At 38.4% G+C, this 12,020-nt stretch overlaps 1 protein-coding gene across 1 annotated transcript in view; it reads right to left on the minus strand.

The window, feature by feature from the left end:
- Positions 1 to 2,185: 2,185 nt before the first annotated feature.
- LOC127839462 (hemicentin-1-like) overlaps positions 2,186 to 12,020 on the minus strand; it is a 178,954-nt gene continuing 169,119 nt past the window's right edge. The window contains exons 77-80 of the mRNA XM_052367842.1: positions 10,806 to 11,249; positions 10,251 to 10,373; positions 6,826 to 6,952; positions 2,186 to 6,296 (exon numbers count right to left, since the gene is read on the minus strand). Coding sequence (XP_052223802.1) covers positions 5,918 to 6,296; positions 6,826 to 6,952; positions 10,251 to 10,373; positions 10,806 to 11,249 — 1,073 coding nt within the window. The 3' untranslated portion in view covers positions 2,186 to 5,917. The remainder of the gene's footprint in view (positions 6,297 to 6,825; positions 6,953 to 10,250; positions 10,374 to 10,805; positions 11,250 to 12,020) is intronic.

A 12,020-nucleotide genomic window follows, 5' to 3' on the forward strand; every position in this document is an offset into this window, starting at 1 on the left:
CCTAAGCGTTCTTGAGTTATTATCCGGAAACCATTTTACTATTTCGGGTCATCGTGACCTTGACCTTTGACCTAGTGACCTGAAAATCAATAGGGGTTATCTGCGAGTCATGATCAATGTATCTATGAAGTTTCATGATCCTAGGCATAAGCGTTCTTGAGTTATCCGGAAACCATTTTACTGCTTTGGGTCACCGTGACCTTGACCTAGTGACCTGAAAATCAATAGGGGTCGTCCGCGAGTCATGATCACTGTATCTTTGAAGTTTCATGATCCTAGGCGTAAGTGTTCTTGAGTTATCATCCGGAAACCATTTTACTATTTCGGGTCATCGTGACCTTGACCTTTGACCTAGTGACCTGAAAATCAATAGGGGTCATCTGCGAGTCATGATCAATGTACCTATGAAGTTTAATGATCCTTGGAATAAGCGCTCTTGAGTTATCATCCGGAAACCATCTGGTGGACGGACGGACCGACATGAGCAAAACAATATACCCCCTCTTCTTCGAAAGGGGGGGGGGGGCATAATGAGAAAACTGCCCCCCTCCCAGCAGCCATGTTATTCAACTGACCGGAACTATTGTTTAACTCAACTCTCGTATCAAGGAAACATATGTTCAGAGCAAATTTCATGAAAATTGGGCCAAAAATGTGACTTCTACTGTGTTCACATGTTTTCACTATATACATATAGAGAAAAATGCCCCGCCCACTGGCGGCCATGTTTTTTCACTGATCCCGACCATTTTCAAACTCGTCCGAGATATCAATAAAACCAATGTTTTGACTAACTTGCATGATGATTGGGCAAAAATTGTGACTTCTAGAGTGTTTACAAGGTTTCTCTATAGCCAAATAGGGAAAACTGCCACTATATACATATACACTGGCGGCCATGTTTTTTCACCGATCTCGACCATTTTCAAACTCGTCCGAGACATCAGTTGAACCAATATTTTGACCATTTTTCATGATGATTGGGCAACAATTGTGACTTCTATAGTGTTTACAAGGTTTCTCTATAGCCAAATAAGGAAAACTGCCCCGCCCACTGGCGGTCATGTTTTTTCAACGGATCGGAACCACTTTTAAACTCAACCAAGATACCATTAAGACAAACATTTTGACAAAGTTACATGAAGATTGGGCATGCAATGTGACTTAAACAGTGTTTACAAGGTTTTTCTTTTCTTAACCTAGTGACCTAGTTTTTAACCCGGCACAACCCAGTTTCGAACTCGACTGAGATTTCATTCATAATATCGCAACATCCGGGCACTTGCGTCAGTTAGAGTTACGTGCCCCTTGACGGAGGTAAAAACAATATTTAGCGCTGCGCTATTTTATTTGCATTGAGAAATAGAGCGTGATCGTTATTTATATATTTAAACGATTAAATTAAGATTTTTTTTCAACATACAAACAAGTTTTTCTACTTTACTGAAACAAATTAGATTAAAAACAAACAATAAATATATCAATTTCAAATATACAACATATACATTAACCATAATGGTATTTAACTGGGAAAACAAACACGTTGATACCTTAAATAAACATTTAATTTAATTAAATGCAATATTTTTGATTTGATTGTTTGCATCAATCTTAAAAGCGCGTAAGCCTTTGTATTCCGGTGTTTAATTGCCCCGTTGTTCTGCATAAACCGATTATCTCGTCTTGATCAGATATTATTCAGACTTAACTAACAGAATGGTGTCATAAACCTCACTGGGTGGTAGATGACAGCGCCAATAAACACGATTGATGATGCCACCATGTCTTCTTCTCTTTCTGTGTGTATTAAGCATTCATTTGGTTGAATAATTAACGCCGACATACTTATATTAACAGTTGCTTAAATTAGATATGTTACATATTGTACAAATTAAAAGTCATGTCCAATTAAGATTATCAGAAATTGTACACCGTAAAGATACTAGACCGATTAGTTTATAAAAAAATAAAGCATTTAATAATTATAAAATTTACGTAAAACACAAGTAACGTATCTAGCGTGAATCGGTTTATTCAAACGACGTCATTCCGATTCCCGGACAATCGCTCCTACGGACCGTATTAAGATTATATGTTACGGCAACAAACGAACGACATCATAAAAGCAAGAAATTACGTTTGACAGCAACGGGGGTAAATAATTTAAAAAAAGGTACATAGATGCGTGTGTTAAAAATCTTATATATTTGTCACTCATACTCATAACAATCAACTGGTTTATACAACACATGTCAGGGACGAGAAGTGATATATAACAGGGCTGAGTATTAGAGTTTTAGTATTGACTTCCTATATACTAACAGCTTTAATGCATTTGCCAATTTAGTAAATGCTAACTTACAGGTTGAGTTTTTTTTTTATTTATTGAAATATTAATTAGATCTATTTTTTGTTTTAATTTGATTTAATCAAAAACGTAAAAGCGATAGACAATTAGTAAGTAAGTCACGTTTATTAAACCAATCTTGGGTCATAATGAATGGCATGTAAATCACAATGTAAACGGATAATGCACCAACATAAAAGAAATACTATAAATCAGATCAGTATAAAGTAAATAAAGCCTGATTTTGATAACACAACTTAGGCTTTCAGTAGGTGTACCAGAATTTCCTACTAATTTTCCAGCTTCGCGTTATTATTATGAATTGACATAGTAGAAATATACAATGTACGAATATGAATGAACTCTAAAAGAACGACAATATTAATTACATCAACATCTACAATGATACTCCCATTATTAGAGAATAAACTTATTTACCTAGTGTCTCAATGAGAAAGATATGAATGTCGCCGTACTCGAACATTGGCCATTTGGTCGGGTCATTTTTCCAACATCCCGTATGTAATTTATACGGATATTTCATTTAGTCAAAATATTTTAATTTGCTGGTCATATTGGGGATAATTGGGCTTTCGAAGTGCAATCTAACCATTTATAACAGTCAAAAGACATTTCAAACGCCAATTAAAGCACATTTAATTACTTATCAACTTCCAAATAGGAATGCAGTTGGCGAAATGCCAACAGAGATAGCTTAATCAGCGTTGTTAATCGACCGTATCTAGGGCATTGTTTTCACCGTCGCTAAGGTACTGCCCCGTGGGTGACGTCAGCGCGATAACAAGAATTGGGACAAAGCTTCTGACCAAGTTTCATGAAGATGGGACAAGAAATGTGGCCTATAGAGTAATTACGAGCAAATGTTAACGAACGGACGGACCATCATGACCTTGACCTTTGACCTAGTGACCTGAAAATCAATAGGGGTCATCTGCGAGTCATGATCAATGTATCTATGAAGTTTCATGATCCTAGGCATAAGTGTTCTTGAGTTATCATCCGGAAACCATTTTACTATTTCGGGTCATCGTGACCTTGACCTTTGACCTAGTGACCTGAAAATCAATAGGGGTCATCTGCGTGTCATGATCAATGTACCTATGAAGTTCAATGATCCTTGGCATAAGCGCTCTTGAGTTATCATCCGGAAACCATGTGGTGGACGGACGGACAGACATGAGCAAAACAATATACCCCCTCTTCTTCGAAAGGGTGGGGGTATAATGAGAAAACTGCCCCCTCCCAGCAGCCATGTTATTCAACTGACCGGAACCATTTTTTTAACTCAACTCTCGTATCAAGAAAACAAATGTTCTGAGCGAATTTCATGAAAATTGGGCCAAAATGTGACTTCTGTGTTCACATGTTTTCACTATATACATATAGAGAAAAATGCCCCGCCCACTGGCGGCCATGTTTTTTCACCGATCCCGACCATTTTCAAACTCGTCCGAGATATCAATAAAACCAATGTTTTGACCAACTTTCATAATGATTGGGCAAAAATTGTGACTTCTAGAGTTTTTACAAGGTTTCTCTAAAGCCAAATAGGGAAAACTGCCACTATATACATATAGAAAAAAATGCCCCGCCTACTGGTGGCCATGTTTTTTCACCGATCTCGACCATTTTCGAACTCGTCCGAGACATCAATTGAACCAATGTTTTGACCAATTTTCATGATGATTGGGCAACAATTGTGACTTCTAGAGTGTTTACAAGGGTTCTCTATAGCCAAATAAGGAAAACTGCCCCGCCCACTGGCGGCATGTTTTTCAACGGATCGGAACCACTTTTTAACTCAACCAAGATATCATTAAGACAAACATTTTGACAAAGTTACACGAAGATTGGGCATGAAAGGTGACTTCTACAGTGTTACAATGTTTTTCTTTTTTTTGACCTAGTGACCTAGTTTTTGACCCGGCACAAACCAGTTTCGAACTCGGCCGAGATTTCATGGGGACAAAGCTTCTGACCAAGTTTCATAAAGATGGGAAAAGAAATGTGGCCTCTAGTGTTTACGTGCAAATGTTAACGGACGGACGGACGGACATACGACGGACAAAGACCGGTCACAAAAGCTCACCTGAGCATTCAGGTGAGCTAAAAACTCAAAATCAAGACATTTTATTAGTCAGACGGACATCATTTAACTATATATCATTATTTTATCTAATAAAATAGATAAATCTTACCAATATCATATTGAGCTTATGACATTGTTTTTAAGAAAACACTGACCATTACCCCACCCACTTTTGACAAACTGTGACATGTCTATGCCCTAATTTAATACCTTATTCATCAAAATGAATGTGTTATTTCGTTAAATTATATAAAAATACACACCATTAACAGTATCTGATTAGAAAGATTTATATATTTACCTCTTTATTGGGCAGCATTGTTAGAAATCATTAAAAAGACACACACCAGTGTTTGACTGAAAATTTCAAACTTGTTATTGTATTGTGTTGCTCTGATTGGTCAATCTGGATCATGTGGCAAAAATGTCACTGATTGGTCAGTTTGAGGCTTGGATATAAGCGGTGTATAAGCCGCATATAAGCGAAAGAAAAAGGTGGATAGTTTTGGCTATGCTCTAGGGGAGTTATATGCAGTTTATAAACCGCATATAAGCCGCTTATATGCGAAACATTTCTAGACTTGCATCTCGCTTATAACTGCCTTAGACTTATATCTCGCTTATACAAGATATTTGAATGAGTATATGCGACTTACAAGCGGTTTATAAACCGCATATAACTCCCTTATACTTCGCATATAAGCGGGAGTAAGTCAGTTTGGTAAGGGGTTTATCCTAACGGTAAATATCTTAAGTAGTAACATGGGTATAATGTAGACTTAAATGGTGACCAATTATCATTTTAAACAACAGGGGTAACAAGGCCCTAAATAGCTCACCTTAGTAAAAGTTTGTGACCTCTGGTGCATGGCCAGTTTTGAACCTACAAGAAAGAGTAGAGGACCAGCACCCCATGTTAAATACTCAAGATCAAAGGTTTTTTATGTGTGGTTTTATAGTTTTTGGAAGTTATTTTCAATATACGTGTATATTGCCTGTTTTGACACAGCTTCTTTCTTCCAGAATCTTTGTAAAGGTACTTAAGGGGCAGTCACAAACCAACATTGCAGACATAAGCTTTGTGGTTTCAGCTTTGTTTTTTTTTTAGTATCCACTTCTTTTATCTTCTATTTTTAGCTTTGGTGACTTACATAGGCAAAATACAGAATTGATTTTTTTCAAGAGGTTCAACCAACGATCTTCTCAATATTTGGTAACAAGATAAGGAAGAGATATTGTTTGATGAAAATAATGCAAGACATACAAAACAAGATCATGGTAGTTGCCATGTGCACCTTATCACCAGGTGATCTAAAAATTACATTAATGAATAAAAAGAACCAGACAATAGCTTTACATAAAATTATCATTACTGCGAACTGTTTAATTAACATTAAATACAGAGAGGCAAAAGAAAACAGACCATATTGGAAATAAAAACATGGTAATTCCTAAAATTATCAATACGGAAAAGCGGACACCGAGATATGAATCATGAATGTTGTCTGGTACTGGATATTGTCCTTCACATTGTCAAATGACTTGGCCTGCACCTTGATCTTGTACAGTCGGCTGTCTTCAAGGACGCGGGGCGTGTACACGATACCTATCCCGTCCTCCAGCCGGATCTGGAATGGTATAAGCACATCGTTCTCCAGAATTGTGAAAACTGTCCTGTGTAGAATCTCGTTGTTTTGGTTGTACGCAGTCAGGCGGATCAGATCTTGTTGGGCTAAGACGCCGCTAGGCAACGCCAGAGTTCGGAATTCCATGACGTCTGCAAACTTTGCGGACTGTGGGCAGGCGATCTCGGCGTCTATGCATTCAAGGACACAGTTACTGTAAAATATTAAATGGCTGGCTTGAGTGAAACAGACTAGTAAAGTTGGAACACATATTCATGAAATTATTAGGTCTAGACAATGTTGTAAAATGATTTTGATAGATCTAAAAGTAAGAGAATAATCTGCACAAATATATTTAGAAACACATCACTACATTGTTACATAAGGATGCGTTGAAAAACTAGATAACTTCACCATTTTTGAAATAATTTAACATGCAGGCTCCTTTATTTGCATTTGTGTTTGTTACCATCAAAAAGTCAAATTCAAAAATAAGCTTTGTTACAAACATTACTATTATAACCAAATTATTTAAACACCATTATTTCTTCTATGGAACTATTATAGGAAAAGCAATTCAACATTCAATATGTTCAAATAAGAACAAGAAATGTGTAAATAAAATCATGACTTAGTTAGGGTTACATCTAGTTTTCTAAATGGATCAACACATAATAAATCGAGTGTATGGTGACCTACTTGGTGGTGTATGGTAACCTACTTGGTGGTGTATGGTAACCTACTTTGTGATGGGGTCCCGCTGGTAGCCCCTTGGGCAGGGGACGTCAATGCACGTAAACTCTCCCAATGTATTAAAGCACATCTTATCACGCCCGCAGTTGATATCAAACTCGATGCATTCATTCACGTCTGCAAAATGTTAATGTACCATAAATAATTAAAGAACAATAACAAAAAACATCATTATAGATGAATTTAAACATATATGTTTTTGCATGGTAAGCTGTAAGATTATTGAGACCCTGTCAAAGTCTGTTTCTTGGATATCACCAGTAATTAGTATCTTCACAGAAAAACTTGAATATGTTCCCACAGTGGTGAACAATCCTGCGACTTGTTGATTGCTTGGCAGATACCATATCTGCCTGAAACTGTTACCTCCATATTATAATGCATTTTTCACCTTAATTTTGTCTTGATCAGAAATAATAAATATTGTAAACTGCGACAACCCAGTAAATCATATTTGTTAGCTACAAGAATACAAGGCATTGTAAATTTTAAAAATAAAAGCATTCTTTAGTTTTAATCATTTGTTTGAAGAGTATTGTTGTTGATTTCTTCTTTTTATATTGTTTTCAGCAATGTTGTGATCCCCAATGACTGGGAGGAGAGCCACATCCTTAATCTTTACAAAGATAAAGGGGAGGCTCTAGACAGAGGAAACTACCGTGGGTTAAAGCTTACGGACTAGACGATGAAACTGATTGAGCGTGTACTTGACACCCTCATACGCGAGATGGTCGACATCGATGGTATGCAGTTTGGTTTTGTTCCTGGTAGAGGTACCACTGATGCAATCTTCATCATACGCCAGCTGCAGGAAAAATACATCGCTGCAAACAAGCCAATGTATATTGCCTTTCGTCGACCTTGAGAAAGCATTTGATAGAGTACCAAGGAAGGTCCTCTGGTGGGCCCTGAGGAGTCTTGGGGTTCAGGAATGGGCAGTATGTGTCAAACAGGGCATATACAGAGGCACCAGGAGCCGAGTACGTGTCAAGGAGGAATTTGGAGTTGGAGTAGGGGTGCATCAGGGTTCAGTTCTCAGTCCCCTGCTTTTCATCCTAGTCCTTGAAGCTCTGTCAAGGGAATTCCGCACCGGGGTTCCATGGGAGCTCCTCTACGCAGATGATCTTGCTGTGATCGCAGACTCACTGGAGGAGTGTCTCTCCAGACTGAATTGTTGGAAGGATGGTATGGAAAGCAAAGGGCTGAGGGTCAATATGAAGAAGACAAAGCTCTTGATCACCGGTCCTGGACGGAATCTCCTGCGTGACGCTGGAGCATATCCCTGTAGGGTATGTAGGAGTGGAGTGGGAGTGAACTCCATTGAGTGCATCCAGTGCAAACTGTGGGTGCACAAAAAGTGCAGTGGCATCAAGGGAAGGATCACCAGCATCCCGAACTATGTATGTCCGAGATGCCTGGACCAGGCACGTCCAATTAATGGAAGACCAGTTACCCAGGTGGTCATCGACGGCTCACAGCTTGATGTTGAGGCCAGCTTCTGCTATCTGGGTGACACACTATGTGCTGGGGGAGGCTGCGAACTTGCCATCATCACCAGATGCTGCACTGCCTGGGGAAAGTTAAAGAAACTACTACCAATACTGACGTTGAAGCATGTTTCCCTTAAAACCCGTGACAAAGTTTCAATGCTTGTGTCCAGCCTGCCATGTTACATGGTAGTGAAGCGTGGGCACCATCCGCTTCTGATCTAACGACTTCGTAGAAACGACAGAGCAATGGCCCGCTGGATCTGCAGCGTCAAACCTGATGACGGAGTCAACATTGACACGCTGTATGGAAAACTAGGGATACCAGAAGTCACTGCATCACTGAGAGCCAGACGTCTGAGGTGGTATGGGCATGTTGAACGTGCCACTTCTTGCATCAACCCTATCATGAAGATGGCCATTCCTGGTACTAGAGGTAGAGGGAGACCAAGAAAATCGTGGTCTGACTGTGTTAGGGATGACCTGCACACCTGTGGCATGGAAAACACAGACCCACAGAGCAGAGGAGCGTGGAAATTAGGGGTTAGAAGCTATGCCTACCCCAGCTACTGGGACTAATCCCGCAGCAGATGACAAATAAACTCAGGATCAAATCGAGTCCATAAAAAATCCATTCATTCTTAAGAAAAAATTCCCATCAATCGTGTTACAAAGGCTATTCTATGAACATTCCAGATATTTCAAATAAGACCAACATTACTAACAATGGTGGATATACATAAATTGTTTGATTCTATGGTTAAACCTATTCTACTCTATGGTTCAGAGATATGGGGTTTTAAATTTTCACCTATAATTGAACGTGTTCAAACGCACTATTGTAAATTGTTTCTGGGTGTTTCACGCTCGACAAACACAGATATGGTCTTAGGTGAATGTGGTAGAATACTTCTTTATGTCGATTATGAGAGTCGTTTTATCAAATATTCTTCACCTAGATGTGATCACTATAAACATTTTAAATCTTTATTAGAGACTGAAAAATATTTATTAATGGACTTCGATGTTCTAGTCACACATTTGCAATTGAAACAGGAAGACACTTTGGTATACCAAGAGCTGAGCAGTTATATACTTACTGTTTTAACCACAATATTGTTGTTGTTGAGGATGAGCATCATGTTTTATTTGATTGTAAAAAGTACTCAGATATACGCTCATTCTATCTGCCTAATATACAACCAAATCATTTTACAGTTAATAGATTTTACAATTTACTAAACTCTGGAAGAAATTATGAAATTCTAGCTGTTTGTAAGCTGATTAATAATATAATGAGAAGATAGTATTAATATAATGAAGATAAGTTATACTTATGATCAATAAATATTACAGTTATCGTTATGTCAACTTTGTACACCACTTTGTTTGCATTCACACCATTGTTTTGTTATAAATAAAACTGCTTTTGTTTTCTTGTTCTGCCTCTGTCAGGTAACAACTATAAATGTATGTATATCTTTGTTTATATTCAAGTATATGTATATGCATTTTGTTATGGGCCGGTGGCCTTGAATCAGGGACTGAATAAACTATGGTAACATTATTAATTTTTATATTTTATAGAAACACTATTTGACTAATTTGTTATATTCACTAAGGCATTATTTCTGTATAAATAATTTTCCCTTCAAACTTTGTTCTTTTTCTTTTGGTAAAATTCACATTTGAGTCGGTAACTGGATAACCCATAATTTAAGTTGTAACCTTATTGATCACTTGTCCCTAATTTAGACTGATCAACTCGCAACTTTCAGTAAACTTGTGCCTTGTGAAACTAGAAAACACTACCTCAACATGAAATGCACCTTTGTCATGGAAATATATACACACACTGCAAGGTTGGGGTTCTGCTCATTTTCTGTTTGGTACGAGAACACATATTTAATTAAAATAAGAGTGCTCACCTTCACAGGTGCGTTTATCCTTGGATATACGGTAGCCCGGGGGACACGTGCAGTTGTAGCCCCCCACAGTGTTTGTACAGTTGTGCTGACACACCCCAGGGTCTTCTGTACACTCGTCAATATCTGAAAGCAGAAACAATAACATTTCGTACATGTAATGCACCTTTAAATATACCTTTACCTCATGGAGTAAGTGTTGGATAAGCCAGAGGAGTATACCCAAGTGTCCCTAAATTATCAAGAGGATGGTAGGTTTTTTTTGGGGGGGGGAGAAGGCTTGTAATATATATATAATATGGTAGAAAAGGTTCTCATGTTTTTCACAGATCTATGATATTGTTATTTCTACATACATTATGATTCTAAAGATGTATACATTAGATCATTACATGGTGATCCAATTGTTATCTCTACATACATTATGATTCTAAGAGATGTTACATTAGATCATTACATGGTGAGCCAGATAACTACAAGGTAGATCTTCACAACATAATTAAACACATTTCATTTTAAATTGAACACATTTCATTTCAAATTGCATACATTCTCTACCTAGGCACTCCTTAGATCCATCATTTAACACAAAGCCCTCAGAACACTTCTTAGTCAAGCGGCCTCGCTTTGCTTTCTTGCTGTTTTTCACTTTTGGGTCCTTGTTCTTTTCTTTTTTATTCCGTATCTGCTTCTTCTCATACACTTCAATCCACTCAACCTCTGCCCCAAAACCATTCACAGGGTCTGTGTGTCGAACAACCTGACCTTGACCTTGTTCAGTGCCAAAGCCATCGCTAGGGGCAACGGTGGGAACTTCCAAACGTGCCGCACTCTTTGTGCTAGTGTTGTCTGTCGTTGACCCTTGAGCAGGGTTTGCGTTGCTATGACGCGTATCCATGACATCGTTATCAGAGGAGCGGTGAAGTGTTTTACTGAGGGTGTTGGGGTTTGCCCTTAAGCTGCTGACATCGTGAATGGTTGGTTGGTCAATGAATTCAAGGCCTGCAAGGCAGAGCAAAACAAGGCGGGTAGAGGAGCAAGCAAATAAAAGGAAACAAGCAAAGCAAATATATAAAACAAGAATATCAGTGAAACTGATGGATGCTCCCCGATGATGCGCTTTGTCAATGTATGTGTTAATAAACACCTAAAAATATCTATTATTAGCCTCGGTGACCTTGAACCAGTGACCTCAAACCTCATCAAAAGGTAGAGGTCCATGCAAGGTACCTACATGCCAAATATGAAAGTGATTGGTAAAGTATTGAAGGCGCTATGAGAAACGGAAGCAAAAGTGTGACAGATGGAAGTCTATTATTAGCCTCGGTGACCTTGACCTTGACCCCAGTGACCTCAAACCTCATCAAAAGGTAGAGGTCCATGCAAGGTACCTACATGCCAAATATGAAAACGATTGGTTACGTATTGAAGGCGCTATGAGAAACGGTAGCAAAAGTGTGACAGAAAGAAGTCTATTATTAGCCTCGGTGACCTTGACCCAAGTGACCTGAAACCTCATCAAAAGGTAGAGGTCCATGCAAGGTACCTACATGCCAAATATGAAAGCGATTGGTTAAGTATTAAAGGCGCTATGAGAAACGGTAGCAAAAGTGTGACAGAAGGAAGTCTATTATTAGCCTCGTTGACCTTGACCTTGACCCCAGTGACCTCAAACCTAATCAAAAGGTAGAGGTCCATGCAAGGTACCTACATGCCAAATATGAAAGTGATTGGTAAAGTATTGAAGGCACTATGAGAAACGGTAGCATAAGT

The sequence above is a fragment of the Dreissena polymorpha genome, chromosome 7, assembly GCF_020536995.1.
Source record: "Dreissena polymorpha isolate Duluth1 chromosome 7, UMN_Dpol_1.0, whole genome shotgun sequence".
NCBI classification, from domain to species: domain Eukaryota; kingdom Metazoa; phylum Mollusca; class Bivalvia; order Myida; family Dreissenidae; genus Dreissena; species Dreissena polymorpha.